The sequence below is a fragment of the Sturnira hondurensis genome, unplaced genomic scaffold (genome assembly GCF_014824575.4).
Source record: "Sturnira hondurensis isolate 20B ecotype Veracruz unplaced genomic scaffold, ASM1482457v3 Scaffold0000880, whole genome shotgun sequence".
Lineage (NCBI taxonomy): Eukaryota > Metazoa > Chordata > Mammalia > Chiroptera > Phyllostomidae > Sturnira > Sturnira hondurensis.
Genome location: NW_028073511.1, coordinates 8130641 through 8157375, shown reverse-complemented (window position 1 = coordinate 8157375; position 26735 = coordinate 8130641). Strand labels below are relative to the sequence as shown.

At 35.0% G+C, this 26735-nt stretch overlaps 1 protein-coding gene across 1 annotated transcript in view; it reads right to left on the bottom strand.

Annotated features, from left to right (window-relative positions):
- Positions 1–59: 59 nt before the first annotated feature.
- The window catches only part of CD2AP (CD2 associated protein), a 141265-nt gene continuing 114589 nt past the window's right edge, over positions 60–26735 (bottom strand). The window contains exons 13-18 of the mRNA XM_037054448.1: positions 25520–25662; positions 18403–18515; positions 17581–17682; positions 15077–15258; positions 8019–8082; positions 60–3397 (exon numbers count right to left, since the gene is read on the bottom strand). Coding sequence (XP_036910343.1) covers positions 3356–3397; positions 8019–8082; positions 15077–15258; positions 17581–17682; positions 18403–18515; positions 25520–25662 — 646 coding nt within the window. The 3' untranslated portion in view covers positions 60–3355. The remainder of the gene's footprint in view (positions 3398–8018; positions 8083–15076; positions 15259–17580; positions 17683–18402; positions 18516–25519; positions 25663–26735) is intronic.

Sequence of the window (26735 nt, the reverse complement as noted above, 5' to 3'; positions counted from 1 at the left end):
TGCATTGTACTCTGCAATAAGCATATGAAGATAATGGAAAATAACCAATAGACCCACACAACTGGCAATAATATTCTTTATTACTTATTTTTCTTTTTGAAGCAGAAGCATGCTTTTTTACAGCACCTGTAAACAAGTCAGTGAATTTTGAGTTACTTGAGTTTTTATATATATTTTTTCCCACACACCCTGGAATGTTAGCATACCACAATACCAACTGCATTACACTAATTACTGAAGAAAAGACAGGAGAAAACAAGGGTAAAATTTTATGGCTAAAAATATTCATAGCAGCAACTTTTAAGAGATGATTTTATTACATCAAGTCATTGCACTTGGTCATTTTATTGCTATAGTAAAATAAGGCCATTAAGTTTGTAACATTTCTGGTTTTAACGGATTGTCTCATTCTGTTCATATATTTCAAGTTTAAATGCAAGCAAAAATATGTTCAGTGACAAATCTCGAGAGCACTTGGGTTTTTTTCCCCCTGTGATTACAGTAAGAACCATGTACAAAAGAACCATCTGTTAACTCCTGCAGCCCACTTTCTCTTCCTAACTTCAAACCTAAATTTTCTAAAGACATGTCAGACTTAAATTTTGTAAAGCAGCTTTGTGGTCAACCCCCCCACCCCACTACAAATTCCAAAATACAATTAGGAAAATTAAACCTAAATAATACATTCACAAGCAATTTGGCAATGATGGATTCTGTGCTATTCACCTTTCATCTGTCACTTATGTTCATTCATAGCAAATAATGATGACTTAACCTCCGAGGAATGGCTATGATTTCATACCATTTTGTTATAAACTTTATGAACAGCAATTTATACAATTCCATATCAAAAACAAATACTGATACATTGCTAGATTAAAGTAATCGTTTTCCCTGCATGAGTCTGTTTGGTTTTCTTTACTTTTTGATCAAAGGTAGAAAAATTGAGACAGTACTTTAATGACTTTTCTATTCTGACTGAGGGAGTTCATAAGCAAATACTTGAAATGCACTTCCAGACTCATGACCATCTTGATTTCACGTGCTAGTGAGAGAAGGACCTGCAGAAACTTTAAGAACAGCCCGAAATCTGCTGGAAACCTCCCCCTTCCCATTACTAGGGGAAGGGGAGTCACTTAACAGATTTTCCCAGACAGAAAGCTGGAGGATGATACACTGTTTATGTTTATACTCCAGGACTTTCATTCAAAGATAAGATCTAGTGTATTTAAAACTGGAAGAAATCATTCAATTGACAAGTCATTTAAAACATTAGGCTCTGCCTGGTGTGGCTCAAGGTTGCAGGTTCGATTCCCAGGTTGCACATGCCTAGGTTGCCTGCTCAGCCCCTCTGGGGTATGTGTGTGAGGCAACGGATCAATGTTTCTCTCAATGTATGTTTCTCTCTCTTCCTTCCCCTCGTCTCAAATCAATAACCATGTCTTTGGGTGAGGGTAAAAAAAAAATTAGAACAAGAGTTAACAATAATGTTCAGTAATGACCTCATCAGACAAGCCCAAGGACTTTAAAAGAGTTAGAATATGCATACATACTCAATACACTCAGGCTTGTAAAAAAAACAAACAAACAAAACAAACTCATGAAGTTGTGAATCTAACATGAAGTAATTACATATTGGAATTTCTATTATTTTCAACTTATTATTTTATTTGAAATTTGACAATTTCATTTAACAAAGTTTCAGTATTGTAATATCAAAATTGTGAAGGAAAAATATTGGTTTGGTGCTTAAAAGTAAAATAAAATGGAAGCATGATAGCGGGTATTCAAAATCTGAAAGTCATTTGCAATAAAAAAATCTTAAATTCTCAATTTTTTGCAAATAAAAACATCGAATTTCTACTTTTAATATAAAACCCGACATTTTAAGACTATACATGTAACACTTTAAAATACCCAATTGGTGCCCTGTCCAGGTGGCTCACTTGGTCAGAACACCATCCTGTACACCCAAAGGTTGCAGGTTCCATCCCCAGTCAGGGCACACACCTACGTTGAGGGTCTGATCCCCTGTTGGGGTGCATATGAGGCAACCAATCAATGTTTCTCTATTTCCCTTCCTCTCTCTCTAAAAAATCAATAAACATATCATTGGGTGAGGAATAAAAAAAGTTCAACTGTTTATAAGTGATTAAAGAAATGCTTAAATCATCCACTTTGTGAAAATGCACTTTGAATATGGACAACCATATTTGGTTTTAAATAAGCTACAATTTTATGACATACTAACACTCTTTATAAAGTTGACTCCTAAATCACATCCCAAAATATTTCCACCATATCATTTTGGTATTAGATGAAACACTGTAAAACCTGAGTATTTACATAAAGATAACTCGTCAAAGTATGAAACCTCATACTGAGCTTCTGAAAGTTTGAGTTTTGTTCACCTATCAAAAATCAGAGGGAGGGGCATAAAGAATTCAACACAAGATCATGAAATGAGTAATATAAGCCTGTAAAAGAAGCAGAAAAGCACAGCAATTAGGTTGGTGTTTGCATATTACGTGTCTGCTGTAGTTTCTAGGCACAAGGGTTAAATTGACTAAATGTTCTTTAGACCCAATGAATTTAAAATGTAGCTCATATTTTCCCAAATATATTTAACAATCCACCTTAACTAAATTCCTTTTATAAATCCTTAGTGCAATCCATACAAAATATTCCAAAAGCAGATGAAATTATTTTGATTATTTCATTAGATATTACTATATGCACGGTGAGTAATCTGGTATATATAGCTAGGAAACTCCTATTTCATTGCCCAGAATATAAACAGCACTGCAAACAAACAGGCACACAGTGTAATCCTAGATAAGAAGCTAAAAGTGAAAGAAAAAAATATATATACATACAAAGTATATATCCCTTATGTATAAAGTTTATAACTCTTATATATAATGCATGGGAAAAGTAGTGGCTATAGTTACTATAAAGCTAATCTGTCTCTCTCAAATAGCATATTTTACAGATTATTTGTAAAGATATCACCATATTTATAGTATAGATCTCTTTAAAAATAATATTACAAGTTTCAATAAAAAAACTTGTGAACTTTTTCCTTTTTATACATATTCAGTAGTATTTTCAAGCAAACTAAAAAAGAAGTTTGCAATCCCAGCACATAAGAAATAAGTAAGGCCTCTTTTTTCCCTCATATTGGCAAAACAAAATATATAAAAAAATTTACCCTCCCCTACTTTTATATAGATAATATAGTTCAAATACTCATATTTCTTCATCACAACATCAGCATTTTAAGTAACAAGTTAGTTGAAGTCCATAGTGTTGTTCTGAGTCCCTGTATCATTAAAAATACTGGGTCTGTGCCTCTTCAAGAAGACAGGACTGCTTTTTTCAGCTTCTCTATTTCTACCTAAAATACAAAACATAAATTGAGCAACAGATAAGATATATTTATGTTAGTAAAGTTTCTTTATTTCATCCTAAGTCGTTAATATCTGGTCATACTTTCAAACCCTCCAAATGCTGATTTCTATTCTAAAATCCAATTTTCAATGGTGTGTACAGAAAATTTCCAATGGTGTAATACAAAGTTCAACAGAAGAAAATGTCATAATGCAAATTCCTCAATGGCAGGGCACAAAAACCACAAAAGCAAGTACAGTTTTCTGAACCAAAATTTTAACTCATTTGAACATTTGGAAAAACTCGAAGAAAATGAGCCCTACAAAGCACAAGAGAACCCTTGAAACCAAATTAAGAATTGTATAAACCTGTAACTAAATAAAAGGTGAAGTACAGAGCAGAAACACACACACACAAATACATAAAGGACCAGTGTAGTTCTACATTTTCACAACTGATGTGACGTTGGCAAATCACTTAACCTTGCTTGGTCTCAACTGCCTTATCTATAAACAGTAGGTTCTAGATTAAGTTCTCTTTAAGTCCCAGAAATACATTTAAAATTCAGTCAATGTACTGGAAATATTTTGATCTGTAGGTAGACTGTATTCTTCTATTAATAGAAATTCACAATTCAGAAACTTAAGAAAATTTAAAAATTCATTAAATTTTCACAATAACTACTGAGTTATGTAATTTTGATATATTACAAATAACTAAGTTGAGGACCAAAGAGATTAAATATCACGCCAATGGTTCCACGCTGCTAGCAAATGGCCTATTATTTTAATCGGTAAGGTCTAAGGCTATAAATTTTTATATTCCCAGTTTTTATATTCTCTTCACAAGGATATATTTTGACCATCTTTGACCTTTCCCAGCATGTGGAAATACTTAGGCCTTACCATCTTCAGCATCATCCCTGTACCCAACAGTGCATACAAATAATACATGCTACGACTAACCTGACAAATAGTTCATTATTAAAACGATGAACATTTTGTCACATAGAAAAGGTGTAATTCAAAATGCTCTCAATCTCCTAAGCAATTCTAGCTGTTCAAGAATGGTTTCTTAATTGTAGGATCTTTCCTGATATTATTCTTTGCTTAATATGATTAGTTAAACATTTTAGCAGCATTGGACTGGGAGAAATCTCAGTCTTCAGACTGGATGGAGATAAAATTGCTCAGTCATCAGCCTAATGTGCTTTTATTATTTCTATTCAAAAGATACATTACCCAACTGTACCAATTTTAATGGGACAGAATACACAGAAAACAAGGAAAAAACACTGGTGGAAGAGGGAGTAGGGTGTGGAAAGAGTAATCTTCAGTAATACTCCTTAGAGACTGCTATTTGTCATAAATTAGTTATCAGGCAATTATATTGCTGGAAATTGCTGGAGTTTCTCATCCAGCTCTTTTGTGTTCATTGTTCATCTTTAGTCCCTTTATCATTTTAAGTATAATTTAATATTATATAATATTAATTTCATGTCAAAGTACTACTTTTAATTTTTTGGGAAATATAATTTTTCTTTAAACACATGATCCAAAACAAAATGCCTGAGTAAGTGTGCTTTTATAAATACAAGAGTCAAAATGTTCCCCTTTAGGATCAAATATTTACAATACAAGTAAGTCAGTGAGAAGTTAACAGCTGATTTGGCTGGAGAAATTGAATCGAATGACATGCTTCATAAAGAACTCAATTGATTCTTATCATAATTTTTTGGACAAATCTCATCATATATTGAAATTCAGCACTGTGTTAGTTCCTCTTTCCCTATTACTTATTTTCACATATGAATATAGATGTGTATGTATAAACTATAAAAAATAAAAGTCAAGAAATATTTAATTTCTCAATTTCTATTATGTTACACACTGGAAATTTAAGGCCTTAACATGTATCCTTTAACATTTATCAATTTGACAAAAACTTACTAGCTATCTAATATATATACATGTTGGAAAGCCCAAAAAATCTGTTCATTTTTTCCATAAAAGACACATTTTTCATTTTCACCAATACCTTTATTGACTTGGATATTTTGAGTATGTCGGCTATCTTCCACATGGTATAACTTCATGCTCAATCAATGTCTCTATTTCATCACTATCAATTTAAACTGGTCTACCCAACCGTGGAGCATCATCCAGTGAGAAATCTCTAGCACGAAACTTCAAAAACCACTTTGGACACATTCAATCAGTCACAGCGCCTTCTCCATCTTTTTGTTTTCAGTCGTGTGATTTTACCTTTCTTGAAATAATAAAGCATGATATGCCAAAACTGTTGCTTTTTTCTTCCATCTTTACTATTAAAATGGCTACACAAAAATTCACCAGTTTTGGTAAGTCTTTAAAAAAATGCACTGCTGATATGACAGCTGCCACAATATAATCTAGCAAAATTGTTTCAAATGAAGTTAAAGACAACCAAGTGCTACTAGAGCCATGTCTTTAAAAAGATCCAACTTTCTGGCCAGCCCAATGCATAGCACTGTGTTAGAAGTTATGGGCAAAAATGAAACAGACATAGGTCCTGCCTCTAACAGTCTTACCGTCTAGAAAGATAGCCTGTATATTATCACATAACAGTGATAAGATAAACATTTTTACTTATTCCTCTCTTATAAAATTGAAGAACATAAATTGGTTAAAGATAAATTACTTTAAATCAGAAAAAGACTGGTAACTAACTTAAGGTAATTGAGCTGGGCCTTGAGAATCTGTAGAACTTGGGCAGGAGAGGATGAGACAAAAGGAAAATCCAGGAAAGACAACAGGAGTAAAAGTTCAAATAATTAACTGTAAGAAACAATGGAGGATCAGCAAGTGAGGAAAGGTAAACTAGGATCAGGACATAAAAGCTATGTATACCAAATTGGGAAGTTTGAACTTCATTGAGCAATTAACAGAAAGTTCTTGAAAGTACTGAGTATGGAAAGATTATTTTGAGATATAAATGAGAGAAACTTCAGCAAGCTAAACAGAAGACAAAGAGCAAGACAAAGGGACAGAAATAGTAGAGATAAAAAGACAAAGATTAGTTTGTAAAAACTCACAGGCCTGAAAGGGAATCAGAAAAGAACAGAAGTACCATGTCTGCACAACTAGAAGGGCAACAAAACCATCCACAAAAACAGAATCAGAAGAGCAGGAAAGAAAGATGATAAATTTCATGCTAAGTCTATGTTCACACTGGAACATCCAGGAAACTAACAGCTAGAAACACAGACAGAAGCTGGGAAAGGAAGGATTAGATTTACATGGAGATGCACTAGAACAAATCATGATATTCATAAGCTCAGAGAAACAAAGCAGGAACGCACAGAAAGGAGGACCAAGGACAGTACTGAGGGAATACCTTACTTATGTTACAAGATAGGAAGAAGAGATGGAGAAGCTAAAGAGAGGAAAATGCAGGATCACAAAAACTGAGCAAACCTTTGAAAGACTGGCAGTGTTAAAAATGTAATAAGCTACCAAAACTGCAGAGATATTGGAGTTGCCATTGGTAAACTGAAAATGTCAGGAGTTAGGGACTGAATTAAAGGTAAAGAACTAGACTGCTAATGTACACTTTTTTTTTGCAAGGTCAAATATACCTTCACATATATTACCTCAACAACTAAAACTGAGTAAGATTAGGTGACTTCTTCAAGTTCAAAAGGTGTAACTTAATCCCTAAGAGTAAAGGTTCTGAAGTCTGGCTGTATCTGTTAAAAATTTCAACTGAACTGGTGACTTTATCAATCTAAACTCCAGTTTTCTCACCCTTAAAGTGAGAAGAATAATCCTTACAAGTTGTTACGTGTGTCCCGTGAGATAATGTACAGAAAGTGTCAGGCCTACCTGACATGTGGTTTAGAACTGAAAGTCATGAGTATAAGAAGAGGAACTCGAGTCTTTTAATGCAAGTCCACATTCTCTCTGTTTCGCAGAGCTAACAAAAGAAATGCCTGAGTGTAACGAGGCATGGTAAAAATAGGGAGGAAAATAAAGTAAATACAGAAGGAAAGAGCCTCTGAAAAACGGCAAAACACAGTTTCTGTGACATGTGTGCAAAATGACTACAAAGAAAAAACAAAGTCAGCGAGGAAGGAAAAAAGTTCAGGGAGATTAAAAAAGGAAGTCAAATTGTCAGTCACCAGCAGAGTGAAGATGATGAGAATCATAGTTATCAAGTAAGTTCTCAGCAAAAAATTCAAGTCCGCAAATCTATCACCATCCCATTACCACTACCCCCACTATCAGCAGCAGCTTCTTCCCCAGCAAAAGAAAAGAAAAAAGGTCAACTGAAAAGAAAACTATAGCTCAAGAAAGAAGCAGTGTTTGAGTGCAAAGATCTACAACTAGACTCTGAACCATATTTGGTTTATTCATGTGCCTCATGCACTGCCAATGAGAGGTAGTGCTCAGAATACAAGTGCTCCACCACACAATGGAATGTGACAGAGTGTCAACAAGAGAGCTACCAAATTGTTACCAGGTACAGCAGGGAGTGCTCCAGCTGAAGCAGGACAGCACTATCTGTAGTGGGACCCATCAGCCCGCTGGTTGGGAACAACACTCCACTCTATGCTGACTGCAATCTCAAAGCTGGCAGAAATGCATTACCTCTAGATTACTTCTCTTTGCCTTCTCTTCTTCCAAATCCTTTCGTAGTTTTTCCAGTTCTTTCCTAAAAACAAAGTCTTTATTACTGCTGAGGCTTTCAATTAAACAATATATTTGACTAATGTTAACAATCTCTTTGTTGCCTGATAACCCAGAATACAAAGAAACTTTTTAAAGGAAAGAGTCACTCTAAGACAAATTTCAAACCCTGTAAATAAAATGGTTCAATATAACAGTTAAAGCTGTCAAGAAAACCATGGCAAAACTACTTGAGATTAAAAACATTTTTTAAATGAATACAGAACAGGCCATGATAAAGAAATAATAACTGGCTTTTATAAGCAATTTCCCCATATTCAGTTATCATACATTTCCTAGGCTGTGCACTCTAAGAGCCTAAACAATTTGGTAAGATGAATGTCAAAATATGTCACCTTGGCCAAGTTAGAGCATCATCCAATAATACACCAAGGTTGCAGGTTCAATCCCTGGTCACCGCACAGACAAGACTCACCAATGAGTGCATAGAAGTAGAAGAAGAAATTGATGTTTCTCTCTCTCTCAAAAAATAAAAAAGAGTCCCAATAGAAGGCAAAATATATTTTATTTAATAGGATAACCTGGATTTTAAATTTCTCTTTCTTTCCTTTGTTTAAAATTAAATGTTACACCCCTGGCTGTAGGCTCAGTTGGGTGGAGTAGCATCCCTTAACGAAAGGGCTGCAGTTTTAAGACCAGTCTAAGAGTATACAATTCCTGGTCCAGCGACGTATGGGAGGCGATCAATTGATGCTTCTCTCTCCCATCCATGAGTCCCCTCTCTCCCATTTTCTCTCCCTTACTCTCTCTAGAAGGAATGAAAATAATGTCCTCAGATGATGATTTAAAAAAATTTTAAAAAATGAACCTTACATTAAAATCCCAAACCGAATCAATAAACAAAATAACTTCAGCCAATAATTCACTCTGCTTTAACTTGTGTTCATTTTTCTGTGGTTCCATGTATCTCTTTACAGTCTTTTTTCCTCCCCACAGCTCTTGGTATATATTCCGTAGCTATCTTTTCACAAAGTATTTGTGAATATTCCACAAAGACATTTCCATGCTACTAAACTTTTCATAATTCTGTCAACTGCTGTCTGGTACTCAAATATCCATGTTTTCTGTTTGGTTAGTTGGTTTGGGGGAGGTAACAAAGGAAATGGAAAGAATAGGAACTTTATAAAGATCATGACTGCATGCAGACATTTTCAGCCTCCTGACATATCAAGAAAATTATCTTCAAGAGTATTACAGAAATAGCTTGAGAAACCTGCAAAAACTCATTAAAAATATAAGAAAATGTTTTAAATTATATATTACAAAATTTATTTCTTCTCTGGTTTCAATGATTAGAAAACTTTATTGTAAGTAAATTTACTACTGTTTTCTAGTAATTATAATTTTTAAAGTATTTCACTCAAATTTATCTAGAGCTTATTTTATTGTTATAAATGTACTTCTAAGCTATTTAACTTCCTAGTTCCATAAAGTTTTTACTCAATAAAATGATGCTTCCTTTGTCCAATTATTCTATTATTCTGAATTTATTATACATTTAATTTCAATCCTAATTATGATCTAATACAATATATACCCTACTCTTTATTTTTTTTAACACCCCACTCTTTTTATCTAAACTTGTAAATAGTTACATTATTCCAAACAGTTGTTTTTGGTTCTAATAATTTTTCACATTTTTACTGCTTTTAATGCATTTAAACGCTTTCACATTTTTATTGCTTTTTGAAAACAGATTTACAAATATAAAACTTTTATGTAACATTCTATTATCTATTTTTTAAAAAAATCTTTATGGGTGCTTTATTCAGATGGCCAGTGATCTGAGTAGATGATGAGTTAGCACCCTAATACATCATCTTACATTTCCTTCCAAGCCAGCCTTATTTTTTGCATTTTTATTTATTTTTAAAATATATTTTATGAATTATGCTATTGCAGTTATCCCATTTTTCTCTCCCTTTTATTCCCCTCTGCCCTGTACATCCCTCCCACCATCATTCCCCCACCTAAGTTCATGTCCATGGGTCATACATATGAGTTTTCTGGCTTCTCCATTTCCTATACTATTCTTAACCTCCCCCTGTCTATTTTGTACCTACCAATTATGCTTCTTATTCCCTGTACCTTTTTCCTCATTCTCCCCATTCCCCTCCCCACTGATAACCCTCCATGTGATCTCCATTTCTGTGATTCTGTTCCTGTTCTAGTTGTTGGGCTAGTTTTGTTTTTTAGGTACAGTTGTTGATTGTGTTTGTTGTCATTTTACTGTTCCTATCTTTGATCTTCTTTTTCTTAGATAAGTTACTTTAATGTTTCATATAACAAGGGCTTGGTGATGATGAATTCCTTTAACTTGTCCTTACCTGGGAAGCACTTTACCTGCTCTTCCATTCTAAATGATAACTTTGTTGAACAAAGCAATCTTGGATGTAGGTCTTTGCTTTTCATGACTTTGAATACTTCCTTCCAGCTCCTTCTTGCCTGCAAGGTTTCTTTTGAGAAATCAGCTGATAGTATTATGGGAACTCCTTTGTAGGTAACTGTCCCTTTTTCTCTTGCTGCTTTAATCTTGGGTAATGTAATTATGATGTGCCTTGGCGTGTTCTTCCTTGGGCCCAACTTTTTTGGGACGCTCTGAGCTTCGTGGAATTCCTAGAATTCTATTTCCTTTGTCAGACTGGGGAAGTTCTTCATTATTTTTTCAATAAGTTTTCAATTTGTTGGTCTTCCTCTTCTCCTTCTGGCACCCCTATGATTTGGATGTTAGAACATTTAAAGTTGTCCTAGAGGTTCCTAAGCCTCTCCTCATCTTTTTGGGAATTCTTGTTTCTTCATTCTGTTCTGGATGAATGTTTATTTCTTCCTTCTGGTTCAAATTGTTGATTTGAGTCTCGGTTTCTTCCTGTCACTGTTGGTTCCCTGTACATTTTTCTTTATTTCACTTTTCGTAGCCTTCACCTTTTCCTTTATTTTTGTGACCATACTCAACCATTTCTGTGAGCATCCTGATTACTAGTGTTTTGAAATGTGCATCTGATAGGCTGGCTATCTCTTCATTGCTTAGTTATATTTTTTCTGGAGCTTTGATCTTTCATTTGGGCCATATTTTTTCTGTCTCAGCATGCCTGTGATGTAGTAAAGGGCAGAGTCTTAGGTATTCCTTCACCAGGGCGGAGCCACCTACGTTTCTGTTTTGTGGTGCTGTGTATGGGGGAGGGGCCCAAAGGGGAATAATGCTGCTTGCTAAGCTCTCAGGTGGCTTTCACTCACTTTCTCCACTACCTATAAGCAAATTGGGCCCTTCTGGTGCTGACTCCGGGGTAGGTGGGTTTGTGTACATTGTAGGACCCCATAGGTCTCTGCAACAAACCCTCCTATGAGGCTGGGGGTTTCTCCTGGCACCACAAGCCCCACAGGATTTTACTGCCAGAGGTTTTAAGGCCTTACTTTCCCACACTGGAACCCTGGGCTGTGTGTTCTTTCTCATTCCCCAGGTGTTCCTCCCAGTTTATCCACAAATAAATGTGCGACTACATGGTCCACCAGCTGCTGTCTCAGTACTCCAACTGCTACCTTGCCAGAAGTCCTCTCCATCCTCCACCCCTCCAACCAGTCTGGATACATGTTTCTTCTTTAACTCCTTGGCTGTTGGGCTTCCATACAGTTTGATTTTCTGGGAGTTGTGGTTATTTTTTGTTTTTAAATTTGTTGCTGTCCTTCTTTTGGTTGTGCAAGGAGGAGAAGTGTGTCAACCTATGCCTCCATCTTGGCCAGAAGTTGCTCATTCTGTAGCTCTTTACAAGGACAAGAACAAACTACATATCTGGTCCTGTAACTTTTCTAGTGGAGAAATAGATTACTGATGTTACTGATGTATTATTCTGTCAATCTTCCATGTCAAACTTCCTAATTTTTTAAATGACTTATTCTATAAGTTCACAATTTTAATACTGAATGATTGAAGACTATATTTCTAAGCTATAAAGATATAATAACAAAGCAAAACCCAAGAACTCCAAGCCAGCTTAGGAAATAAATTACCAGTACCTCTGATACCCAAAAGTGACCCTCCCTCCTGAATTCCACTTCCCCCTCTACTTCACAGAAAAATTTTACAGTAATTATTGTCCTTTTTCTTCTTTTTAATTCTACCACATACATAAATATATCATGAAACAGTATGTTTGCAGGTGTATGCTTTTCAACTTCATGTAAATAAAATAATACTGTATGCACATCTCTAACTTACTTTTCCTGCCCCAACATTTTTTAGATTATGTTGACACATGTAGCCATAATTAATTAATTTATTTTTTCATTTTTTATCCTTACCCAGACACTTTTTTCCATTGGTTTTAGAGAAAGAGGAAGGGAGAGAGGAGAGAGAGAGGGAAAGAGAGGGAAAGAGAGGGAGAGAGAGGGAGGGAGGGAGGGAGGGAGAGGGAGAGAGAGAGGGAGGGAGGGAGGGAGGGAGGGAGAGGGAGAAACATTGATGTGAGAGAGAAGCATGGATTGGTTGCCTCCCTTGTGTGCCCAAACTGGGGATTTAACCTATAGCCCACATATGCACATTGACTAGTCAAACTCACAACCTTTCAGTTATGGGACAACACTCCAACAACTGAGTCACACCAGCCAGGGCCATAATTCATTTATTTTTATAGCTGTAGATGGTACACTATTTCTTTGTATATCTCCATTCTCCTCTGATGCTCTTCTTTAGTTTAAATTTCAGGAGAGTTCTCAGGTTCTTGGGTGGTACTCAGTAAAGATTTCCTGAATGAACAAACTTAATAATTTATAATACATATATTGCAGAATCTGAAAAAAATTGCTGGACTCAGAAGAGATAAACTAAAGGATTCAAGACAAAGCCATCAGCTCTGGTTGGTGTGGCTCAGTGGACTGAGTGCGGCCCACAAATTCAAAGGTCGCCTGTTTGATTCCCAGTCAGGGCACATGCCTAGGTTGCAGGCCAGATCCCAAGTTGAGCGTGTGCAAGAGGCAACTAACAGATGTATCTCTTGCACACAGATCTTCCTCTCCTTTTCTCCCTTCCTCCCCTTCCCTCTAAAAGAAAGAGCCATCTGTATCAAATTAGAAATTCTTGCTCCATATATATGAGATATATATATGCATGAAAATACTAATTACTCAAGATAAATTTATTTATATCTAAGAAATGTTTAGTATAAAGTGCTATGCAAAATACAAGTATATCATATTGATCTTAATATTTTAAAATAAAGAATCCAATGTCAAGTGAGTATTGGGGGAGAAATGGCACATTTAATCTCAGAGGTAACATGGTCTCTGGCAATAACTTTTCTAACAGATTCTGCATTTCATAAAATAACTTGTAGAGGCCACAGGAGACAGTAAGAAACAAAAGAAAACCTGAAAACTCTACCTCAGTTCAGTTAAATTAGCTCATCTTTGACTTATTTTAACACCAGGCTTTTGCAAAAAAATGTCCTTTACTTTCACTTAGGGTATGTATCACCATATACCATTATCCAAAATTTTTCAGATATAACAGATGGGTCTTAGAGATCACCTATCTCAACCTGTTGGGAGCTGCCCTGCCTGGTTTCAGAAGCTGTAACCTCCCACCATGGCTAAGGCTGAGTAAAGAGACCTTGGGACCATAAGCCACTAAGGAGACAAAGCTTATTTGCCCGCTTTTACTTCACCCTGCTTGGCCCCAGGTGGATGACTGGTTAGCCAATGATGAGTAAGATTCCTCAAGGAAGGGACGACCTAAGACAGGCATGGTCATGAAGGGGCCCTAGGGGAAGGACTTGGAGGGCTATCAAAAAGGGAGGCTGATGGACCCTCACCCCTCGGCTTTGACATATCCTGAGTCCTCATTCTGTCTGTAATAAGTCTCCTAATCTCTTGACTGCCTTACTTCCCCTGTCTGAGTTAAGCCTGAAACAATGCTGGAGGGTAGTGCAGCCCTAGGCAGGAACAGGCAGTTCCCTGGGTGACCAGTTCCCTGGCCCAAGAAAGAATGCATAAAATCCTGTGAAACTTGCTTTGTTAAGAATGCCCTCAATTTTCTGATATGGGTCCAAGCATGAAATGAGTTTGTTTCCCAAAGTTTTATGGCCCTTTAAGCTAACTGACCCTGACTCAGAATAAGACCTCATAGTTCTTTGAATGTTATCTATTGTTTGATCATTATTGCCTGACAATGACTGATGAACTTTGCCTGTATTCCTGTGCAAATTGAACCCAATGAAAGCCCACTGAAGAATAGGTTCAGGGCCCTTCTCCTCTGAGAGATCAGCCAGCTTTCCTCCCCAAGCAGATCATGTCTTGGTAGACTTATTCTCAACCATGACGGACAGGGTCATATCAACCCCCATATCAACCCACTTGTATTACAAATATCCAGCTTGACCCTTAGGAGAAACATCAAAGACCTCTGAGAAATAAACTATATATATAGAGGTACATCCCAGATCCAATACACAGTATGGTTTTCCTAATTTAAAAAAATTTTAAAAATTTATTTATTTTTAGAGAGAGGGTAAGGGAGGGAGCAAGTGGGAGAGAAACATTGATACCGATCAGTTGCCTCTTGCATGCACCCCACTCTGGGGACGAAACCTGAAACCCAAGCATGTGCCCTGACAGGGAATCAAACCTTTGGTTTGTGGGATGTTGCCCAAGCAACTAAGCCACACAGGTCAGGGTGGTTTTTAAAGAAAATTTTAAGACTAATTAACCCCTGTGTTTGGCCAGAAAAATTCTAGCCTTAAATTATAGGAATGTCTGTACCTTTTCTGTAACTGGGCTACTTGAATAAGTATTTAAGTGAAGTTTCTTGCCACAAGGAAATAAGCACATTTAAGAGAAATTTCTTCGAAAGCATACTTGTTGACACCAGTAACATGGTAGATTACATCTTTAGTTCTTATGATTTGAAAGATCCCTTTACACAGATATCAAGTAGTATTCAAAGAAGCGACCAAGGCCTACTTACTTACCCATGATCCTTTTTCAGTGCTTCTACAATGCATAACAGTTCAATCATCTCAGCTTTAAGTTCATCCAGGGAGTTTTTTACCTCATCATCTGCTTCTGATTTAGTTTTAATTTCTAATGGAGTTACGAAAGCAGTTACATTTGGTTTTGAAGGACTTGAAGGTGTTGAAAGGTACACAGATGGCTGAAAACAAAAATAAAGACTTGTGATTTTATTTGGATTCAGACTTAATATTATATTTAAGTTCAAAAGATTTTTATAGCAAGGAGCTAAGTAAATGTCAAGATAAATGATAAATTTGGAAATACTAAAAGCAGTCTGATGTTCACAACTAGAAAAAACACCAAAACAAAGAATAAATTTGCGGCCTGGCTGGTGTAGCTCAGTGGATTGAGCGCGGGCCTGCGAACCACATGATCGCGGTTCGATTCCCAGTCAGGCCACATGCTTGGGTTGCAGGCCAGTTCCCAGCAGGGGACTCACAAGAAGCAACCATACATTGATATTTCTCTCCTTTCCTTCCTCTCTGAAGACAAATAAATAAAATCTTTTTAAAAAAAACTAAAAGGAAGAATAACTTTGCAAACACTAGGGATTTTTGTGAGAAATGCCAAGAGTTTTGTTCTCTTAAATTAAAAACAACATCATAAGGGAAGAATCCACTACATTTATATTATGAATGGTTTGCCCAGTGGAATATTTAGAAGTAAGAATATACAGCCCCACCCTTACCCACAGTCTCACTTTCTACACTTCCAGTTACCTACCATCAGTTATCGTCTGAAAATATTAAGTAAACAACTCTAGATATAACAACTCAGGTTTTAAATTGCATGTCATTCTTAAGTGTGATGAAATCTCAACTTGTCTCATTCTGTCCTGTCCAGAACATGAATGATCCCTTTCTCCAGGATATATGCTACTTGCCTATTAGTCACTTAGCCATCTTGGTTATCAGACTAACTGGTCCTGGTATCACAGTGCTCGTGTTCAAGTAACCCTTATTTTACTTAAGAATGGGCCTGAAGCACAAGAGTAGTGATGCTGGCAATTTGGATATGCTAAAGAAATGCCATAAAGTGCTACCCATAAGTAAAAAGGTATATATGTATGCATGTATGTATGTATGTATGTTTAAAAAGAAACATTTATAAATAAATAATTAATTAAACAAATAAATAAATCGGAATATGTATATTCCTATACCACTGGAGGTCTGGCAATGGATTTGCCACAGAAAGGGGGAGAATACTGTATCACCATTATAGTGTTGTTTTGATCCTCCATATTAAAGATACTACTTAGACTATCCAAAGAGCTTCACTTACAAGTAATTATAAAGTACATGAAGAGGCATTAAAATTAACACATGGTCTGACATCCTTTTACTAGTTCCATAAAATAACAGAAAATAGAATTTCAATCGACTGCTAACATCTGAGAAAATCAGATTAAGTACATCTGATCAACTGGAATAGCAGGCAAATGCCCTGGAATGTATTTGAGAAAGAGATGACCTTCTTAAATACAAGTGTCAATTGTGGTTATAGTACCTAGAAAAAAAATGGCAGGAGTTTAGAAAAGAGTCAACACCACATAATAGATGGAAGAATACATGTACTCTGTCATTCATTCAAGTAGTATTTAGTGCTTATTACGGTGCCCAGCATCAAGCTAGGTAAAAAGTAAACAAAAGTGATGGCTTCTGACTTAATGAGTATGTATGTTTAATGGGAAAATGAAAGAGATGTGTAGATCTATGCTTTAAAAAATATAAAACACGGCCCTGACTGGTGGGGCTCAGTTGAATGGAGCATCATTCTGTAAAGGAAAGGTTGCGGGTTTGATTCCCTGTCTGTTCACCTGTGATTCCTGGTCCAGATGCCTACGGGAGGTGACCAATAGATGCTTGTTTCTAACATCAGTGTTTGTTTCCCTCCCTCCCTTCCTCTCTCTCTCTTAAAAAAAAAGCGTAATGAAAAAAATATCCCTTTGCAAGGATAAACAAAAAATAGAACACATGTAACATTTTAATACCACTTAAAGTAATATAAAATCTTCTAAGAAAAAACAATGACCTTCACAGAATAGTGTTATTTACCTTTAACAACTCTATTTTGTTTTTTTAAATTCTCACCTTGAGGTCACTTTCATTTGTTTTTTCAGAAACAGAGAGAGAAACACTGATGTGAGAGAAGCACTGATTGGCCGCCTTGGCAGGCCCGCAGACCCAGATGGGATCCTTTGAGACCAGGGATCATGGCAGCACACACCTGCCCCCACGTATCAGGGATGAACCTACAACAGAGACATGCGTCCTGACCAGGAATCCAAACACAACCCTTCTGTTAGGTTGTTTGCGGGGTGGGATGGGGGGCACACTTTAACCACTGAGCCACACCAGCTAGGGCAACAACTCGAAGGACACTTCAAATTACACAGCTTTGATGTTTTAAAAAAAATCGTATAAAGTATACAAATCTTAGACCACAATGCACACCTCACCTTTGGAGAATTGCCAGAATCCTTTTTAAATTCAGATGGCTTTACATTGGCACTATCTTCTTCTTTTGGTGACTTCAAGATTTTTTCTGGACTATGAGTTGGCTAAATAATTAAAAAAAAACAGAAAAGAAGGAAAAAGGTTAGTATTTGGATAATAAAGTAAATAACTTTTATTTCTGTTCTCCACACTTAGCTGTTCCAGCTTTCCACTGTTATTAATAGGGTGTTACATAATTTCAAGCTGTATAAGAAGACCCTTGCATATCTTGAGGGGAAAAAACGGTTGCCTGTTAGCTATAAAAATTTTCTCTACCTATGTAATTTAAAAGCACCACAGTGCTTAAGAACTAATATATTGGCACTAAAGCACTGCCAGTATGCCAGGCAATGTACAAAAAGCATAAAAATTAGTTCCGCATTTAAATACCAGGATTAGTACAACAAATACCTTTTGGTAGTTCAAGGAGATTCTCGGTCTTTCCTAAAATGGGTATGCACCACTCAACTCTAATTACTGTTGTTGGACAGGCATGTTATACAATACCCTGGTCTCATTTAAGTGCTCTGTGGTTATGGTCTCAGTACACTCCATTTCTGATTCTGGAACCTTCCATTTCAAGCTCTGTTAATAAGCAGGGTGCATTTTTTTTTTTAAGGATGCATTTTCTACATCTCCTTAAATACAAACATGTGCCACTTGAGTACAATAGCTACCTTTCTGATTTTCAAACTTTACTGGAGCTATAAATCCTCCCTCATTCTAATCTTCAAAGGGACTTGGTCTGCTAAATCCCCTGTTTTACAACAGTAAGTGTAACTCACAGAATGTCCACCATTGAAGCGGCCCGGCAACCTTCTTCCAGGCATCTTTGGTCTATTTGCAGTGAGATGTGGCAAGTTTTCTGAGGAAGCTATATCATCAAAATTTACGAGATCTGGAGAATAAAATTCAATGTACTGAGGGATGACCATGCATTTTAAAAGGTAAAAAAAAGAAAAGTATTTCTGGATTCTTAACCATAAATTAAAGGACTCACTTGTTGACCTGCACTTTTCAGATGCATTGAGAAAACACCACTCACCCTTAAAAACAAACATCCTGTTTACCTGATAGTTTATAGCATAAGACTTCAGTAACAATATGAAGTTTGTGCTTTTAATAGACTTTGATCACAGCAAAAAGTTCTTGAAAGATATGAATTTGTACCACCACTTGTTGTTGCATAAAAAGCTGTCATCTCAAGTTACTAAAAATGATTTATTTCAACTCATAATTAATTACAATATATATCAGAAAATTAAAACAAAAAGTTTGTTTTAAACTTCAGGTAGCATCCTGATATTCACATTTTAAGGACTCAACTATCTGATATCCTGCTGCTTTTCAATTGCTTTTCTCAATGTAAAGGGAAAGTGTAATTTCATGCATCTTGGTATATGTACATATGTATGTACACAGTAAAGGTGTAGCAGGAATGCACAGTTTGTAGTTCACTGCATTTCTGCTAGGATATTTCCATGTCTGGAAATCATAAATCATGAATCTAAAGCAGATGGGAGATAAAGGGAAAATCCTACATATATCATCCGTCTGCTTCCCCACTATCCAAAGGCTAGTTGATCTTTGATCCAGAAATGGGTGTAAAGACAAATCTACATAATTCACATCTCTGAAATCATAGTATATATAACTCCTTCACTTTTTCTACATGATGCAGAAAACCTTGCTAAAGGGCCTGATCTTTAATTTTGAAGCCCAGGTATTTGTAAGTAACAAAAATCTTAAGGGTAACTCCAGACATTTCCACAGTCAATACTGTCTTCTTAAAGTCCACATTGCAAACTAAGGAAATGGAAGCAGGTTTCTCTGGCCTAATCTTTCAGGTATGGAATCATTCTTCACATTATTATTTGCCTGGATGTTTATAATGCTTTGTTAAATATTTAGATGTCCCATCTCACTGTTTTGTTAATAAAAGAACCTAAAGAGTATCATCAGTATTGCCTTCAGCTTATTCATCAATTTTCATATTCAAAGTAATTCATTTAGATATTTTATTTAAGGGACAAAAGACACAAAAGGGGAAGGCAGAGAAAGTGGTATGTCTGTTTGGCAATACATATTTTGTGACAACTTTAAGTGTTTGTTGACCACTTCTCCATCTTCATATTCTGGGATTACTTTCTGTGTTTCATCTTACATCTAGTCACTAAGTTAATACATCACAATGGCAATCTAATGTGCTCAATACAATGACTGTTTTGAGTCATTCAATAATAGCCTACAAGTGATTATAAAATATAACAAACCATAATAAGAAATGCGTGGCTTTAATGGAAAAGGCATTATACAGTGTGAAAGACCCTGAGTTTAAATATATATTTAAATATCTCATTTATCTATAAATGTCACCAACAAAGTAAATCAATATTTTTTAAAATGTTAAAAATATACTGTAGTTTATAGGGTGAAAAATTGCTTTTTACACTGATGTTTATTGACAACCTAAATAAAAAAAACTTTGAAAAGTACAAACCATTTTGGCCTATGGCAGTTATTTTCAAATGCATATTTAAGCAACTTGAAGAAATAAAAAGAAATAAGCAGAAAAACATAGGAACAGATGAAGATAAATGAAATTGAAAGAGCAAATAAAAGGTAGACTTACAAAATTATACATCATGCTCATGTAAAAAGGATTTGCCTATGTCCAGTTTTGGGCTACAACACCAAGACAAATAATTTTACTATTCTGTAACTCTCTCAGGTCCTTAATTTAAGCCATTAGGTTAGTAAAATGAAACAGTGCACATTTTGGACTCATAATAAATTTGTACACTTTTAAATTTCCGAGTGGTAAAAATGAATTTAGACTATATATGTGGCATAAAAGGCATGACAACCATTTAACTCACAATCATACTGTCACTCTGCCAGCCATTTGCATTTTTAAATACTATTAAGAAAAGGAGTTTTTCAAAGTCACAATGAAATATCATAATTTGTGAGAAAATAAGCTGACTTTTTTGGTTTTTAATTAAACAAAAGCCTTATAAAAAATTAAGTAATCTCAGGAATAATTGTCCAACATGAATTTTATTTAAAAATGGAAAACCAATGGGTTAGAATAGACAGACAGACATGTACATTTTTAGTAAAATTACAAAAATAAAATCAATGTGCACCACCTATTTAATACTGAATATACTATTTTGATTTCTTTGATAAATTATTATCTTACCAAAATGGAGAAAGGTAGAATAATTTCCTGACACGTAAGAAGGGAAACATGGCAAACAGGCTAGGAAACAAAATCTGGAAAGAAAAGTCAAGGATAGAAATGTCTAGAAAAAAGTCTAAACAAAAAAAATTATTTTACAAAGCAGGAAAAAGGAACAGTTGTAGAATGAATAGAAACCAGTTCAATATTTAGCATAAATCTATTGCAAATTACCTAAATTTACAAAAGATGTGTATTATATTTTAGATTTTTTCTTTTGTTTTCAAAGGGAAAAATATGAGAACATAAACTTAATAGACATTTAACTACAAAGAAGCTGTTTTTTATTACACACTGAACACCCAAACAGTTTCCAAAGGGATGTTTTAGTATTAAGATTAATGGTCAGAGTACAACTCATTAATATAGATGTAACTAAAATTAACCCATCTTTTAGTCTAGTTTTAGTCTTCAGCATATGGTAATACAATGAGAAAATTTTAATTCTGTGATCTAATAAAACTATATTAATATTCTTTTAAAATACCTCACTCTAAAAACGCAACTCAGTACAACACTTGAAATTTCATACATATATAAATGAAAATTCACTAATGTCTCATGATACTCTCATCATTAGAAAATACAAATTTTATTCTTTGCGCTTATACCTGGTAAATTCTACATTTTCGTGTGTGGTGCTTTGCATTGTTTTGTACCTTAGTTCTGATACAAGCTTATTTTTTACAGTGTGTACCACTCAAGGTAAGCATCTTATTAGAAAAAAACAACATAAATTCTTTCTGAAAGAAATAAATGAATAAATGTGGGCAAATAAGTCAAACAAAAATAGATAAACTATCAAACAGAATTAAAGAGAAAAAATGGTTCCTTATTTAAAAATAAAGGCTTTTGGATCAAATCATGTATCTATTTCTACAATTTCTTTTTTACCAATGAATTTACCACAGAAAAGATAAAATACTACATTTGAAGAATACTTCATCAGCTGTGTTTTCTCAATGACATAGTTATGTTACCACTAAATTTGCTACCTTGTATTTTAAACTAATTGCAAACCAATTATACTTCCTGGAAAACTGACTATTTTAGGACTATGTAAATTTTATAATTAACCCGAATTTTATAGCCAGAATTTTATAATTCTGCCTTTATGTATAGGAAAATCCTATCTGAGAGCAGAATAAGAAATTTACATCCTTTGTAGATAGGAGCAGAAACAGAATGAGTTGGGATTAAAAATGGAGGAGGGGAGTAGAAGAGATAATAACCTTTTATACCAACTTTCATGTGTGATGTTCTAATAGGTATAATAGATATTTTGGGTCATTCAACTGTTAGCAAGAAAATAGATTAATAAAAGGATCATGCCAATAATGGCCATCAGCTAATAATTTATAACCCATGTATTTTACCAGCAAGGTCACAGTGTACTTTCTATTCTATTACATCATTTCACCTGAAATTATTACTACATCACAATAAAACTCTAAAGAGATTTATCTATTTTTAAAAATTTTCTGAAATTTATGTTAAAGGCCTAGATTGATCCGCTGTTTAAAAATTTTAAAACCTCAGCCTGGCTGGTGTAGCTGAGGGGATTGAGTACAGGCCTGCAAACCAAAGGATCGTGGTTTGATTCCCAGTCAGGGCACATGCCTGGGTTGCAGGCCAGGCAAGGGGATGCATAAGAGGCAACCATACACTGATATTTCTCCCCCTCTTTCCTTCCCTTTCCCTCTAAAGATAAATAAATGAAATATTTTAAAAAAATGTAAAACCTCAAACTGAACCAAATATATAATTTAAAACATGCCTCAACCTAATGCCAATGAAGTGATGCAGAACTGTTTCTGAAGACACAAAACACTTTTCTACTACACCTACTAAGAACATGATATGCTAATTAAAAAGGAAGCAATGGCCCTGGCTGGTGTAGCTCAGTGGATTAAGCACAGGCCTATGAAGCAAACGGTCACCAGTTTCATTCCCAATCAGGGCACATGACTGGTCAGGGCCAGGTCCCCAGTAGGGGACAACATGAGAAGCAAGCACACATTGATGCTTCTCTCCCTCTCTTTCTCCCTCCCTTCCCTCTAAAAATAAATAAATAAAATCTTAAAGAAAAAGGAAACAAGGAATGGCCTGAGTTGAGGTCAGAGACATAAGCATTTTGTTGTCAGTATCTATGCCTTTTATGTTGACACACTACTTGTGCCCACAACAATACTGTGGAGAGAAAACAATTCTTAGCAAATACTTGTCACTTAAGATAAACTCAATTTCCAAAATTTGCATTTTCTGAACTTTACCGGGTATAAGTATGGTGTACCGCGGTAGCCTGATGGCAAAAAGAATAAAAAAGAATAGCTAGTCAGTCAGCTGTTAGTTTTTTGACCATATATACCTCAGCATCTCTACTCCCTTATTCATTTGATTATAAAACAAAAATAAAATTTAAAAACACGGTTCCACAAAGCCTCTTTAGTTTTTAATGAAAACTGAATACTGGCTATGAATGTAAGATAAGAATTGGGACCAAAGACAAAATAAAAAAAAGAACTTTTCAATCAACAGTTTTACACTCTTATATGTCATTTCCACTAGAAATATAGCAAAGAATGACATGAAGTACAGAAAATATACAGCCTCTAAATATAACTTCAGTTAGAAAGAGACTCATCAAAATGTAAAACTTCTGATCAAGATCACAGAAAAAGTGGAAATTGAAAATGTAATGCCCATGAATTTTTGATTTCCAGTTAAAACTGTGCACTTACCCTTTATCTCTCCAACTATTACTTTTTAAAACACACTTCTAGCTGTATTTTATATTAAATAGAAAACAAGAATAGAATTAAATTTTTATCACTAACCTTAATAGAAAGAGCATTTTTCAAAAACACAAAAAGTTTGATTTATTTAACTAATAGTGAAAACAAATTACATTCATCATATAAAAACATAATGAATACACTTGAGTGAATGCCTCTCAAATACAATCAACATCTTAAATTCCAGAAATTAGTAATGAATGTAGCTTCACTCAGAACAGGCAGGATCCAAAATACATGATGAAATAATCTATAAAACATTCAAATTAAAAAACTGCAGGAGGCCATGTTTGGGTCAAAGCTTTGCTACTAGCAAACTGAAAAGAAGAAAGACAAAAATCACCTGTAAATTTTTGAAAGGTATAAGGGGGGCAGGGATGGGAATATAAGACAGAAAACTGTACTTGAACAAGAATTAAATAAAAATTAAAATAAAAAAAATAAATTGTGAAAAGAGAGGAAAAAAAAGAAGTGGAAAAAAACCCCTACCACAAACGAAACTTAAGTGGAGCCCTGGCTGGTGTGGCTCAGTGGACTGATCTCCAGCCTGCAAACCAAAAGATCCCCAGTTCAATTCCCAGTCAAGGCACATGCATGGGTTGTAGACCAGGCCTGCTGGGGGTGTGCTCAGAGGTGACTCGACTGATTTCTCTCTCGCGCATCGATACTTCTCTCCATCTCTTTCTCCCTCTCTTCCCCTCTCTCTTAAAGTAAATAAATAAAATATTTTTAAAACTCTAAGTGTAACTGACCTTGAGTTTATGTTAAGACTAAAATTAAAAACTATAGCCCTGGCTGGTATAACCCTATGAATTGAACATGGACCTGTGAACCAAAGGGTCGCTGGTTTGATTCCCAGTCAGTGTACATGCCTGGGTACAGGCCAGATCCCCAGTTGGGGACACGTGAAGAGCAAGCACACACTGATGTTTCTCTCCCTCTCTTTCTCCTTCCCTTCCCCTCTCTCTAAATAAATAAATAAAATCTTTAAAATATTAAGACTTAAAAATATTTCATAGAGTATGCAGTATAAACAGATTTAAAGAGTTCTCTCTGGCTTATGTGATCCTGAACGTCTGATATGTCTTTAGCTTACTTTATTTAGATGCTAAATATGAAAAATTAGCATCTGCCTCTTAAAAGTTATTGTAAAGATAAAAACTTAAGTGAGAAAGTGCTTTGAAAATGTAAAAAAACTAAAAAACAAATTCAAAGTACTGTACAATAACGCTTTAAGAGTGAGATCTTTATCAAAACTTCCTCTGTTTAAAGCATTCCATTTTAGAACTAAAAGGTATAAAAGACTAGAGACTAATAAAGACAATTAACAGGCTGAAAAATCAGTCTGAAAACTTAAGGAACAACACTTAGCTAAAGAAGTAAAATCTGCTGATATGTAAAGAAAGTAAGCCACAAAAACCTAATTTGCCTGAACTGGAAACAAAAGTATATTGGGATTAAGTGGAAAATAAAAAGTTTCCTTAAATGTAATCTAGTGCTAGTATTGAAAGTCTATATCACATCTCTTTATTTTTAAACCTTTAAAACTAAATGTCTTCATATCTCCCTGACTTAAATAGTGTGGTCATTTTATTTTGAAGGAACAGAACAATAAATGGATGAACTCTAACTATCCACCTTAGTCCTCTGACCAGTAAGAAAGCTTATGTGCATCACAAACATTTGGTCCATTTACCTTCTTTTACATTTTTCTACTTGGCTTCACAGATTTTAAAGAAATTTTAATTAAATTCTACTGTATCTATCCACACACAAAATTGCATAAAAAATTTATTTTTAACACTTTCTGAAAACTACATTGGCAACTTTTTTACTGTACCACCTTTCTACACGTTAACTTACCTGTTTCTTTAGGGCTCCTAACTGTAAATGAATCTAGATCTACTGATTTTGGTCTAAGTGGTAACTGTTCAGAATCTAGCTTTGGTTTTGATATTGGCTCAGTTTCAAATTTTGATGAAATGGTAGACACTTCCCCATTAATCCTGAAATGAGACAAATCAGAGGCAAAAAAAATCATTTACATGTGAAACATGACCATTTTTAACACTGTAATTAATGATATCAAAGATGTTAGAGATTAATAGTGATTTTTCATTGTGTTCTATAAAATAATTTTCATAAACATTAATATCTACCAAGTATAAATATAAAATTAATATTTAACAGAAAATTATTGAAGTCTATAGAAAAAAACAGGGAAAACAAATACTTTAAAAATTACTTTGAGCCCTGGCTGGTGTACTCAGTGGATTGAGCGCGGGGCCTGCGAACCACAGGACCGCGATTTGATTCCCAGTCAGGGCACATGCCTGGGTTGCAGGCCAGTTCCCAGCAGGGGACTCACGAGAGGCAACCATACATTGATATTTCTCTCCTTCCCTTCCCCTCTAAAGATAAATAAATAAAATCTTAAAAATAATAAAATAAAAATAAAAATTACTTTGAGATTTAGAAAGGCACAAATGCGTACTTTTGGGCCCACATTTTTGAGGGAAAAATAAGGATGCACATTACACCTGGGTAGTACCAATTCCATATCTATATAAATGTTTTTAACTCTTTTATTTATGCTTATGCCTTAAAAGTGTAACTCTAGAAAGCAGTAACAATAAATGTACGCAAAATAATATCCTGGAATGTGATAATCAGATCATTGATTTTGTTGAATGTTCAACAAACGCTCAACAAAAGCAGTTTTAGCCAACGATTCAATGAACAGCGTAAGACAGATGATGCTGTTTCTTATCAACTTGTTAAGATAGATGATGTGGATTGTTATCCACTTGATAAGATAGGTGATGCCAATTTTACTACCATAGGGTGAACAAGACAGTATTTCTCTTCATATACTTTAGGTTGGAGAAATTATTGGAAAATCCCTTGGAAAAATGTCACAACTTTTTGTATACTGAAAACTTTAAGCTAAGAGTTATTAAACATGCTAAAAAGCAAGGCAACAGAGCTGCTGAGAGACACTTTGGGCCTCCTCCCACAGAGTGTCATCAGACTGGAGGCAACAGGAAGAAACGCTTCTTCAGATGCAAGACAGAAGAAG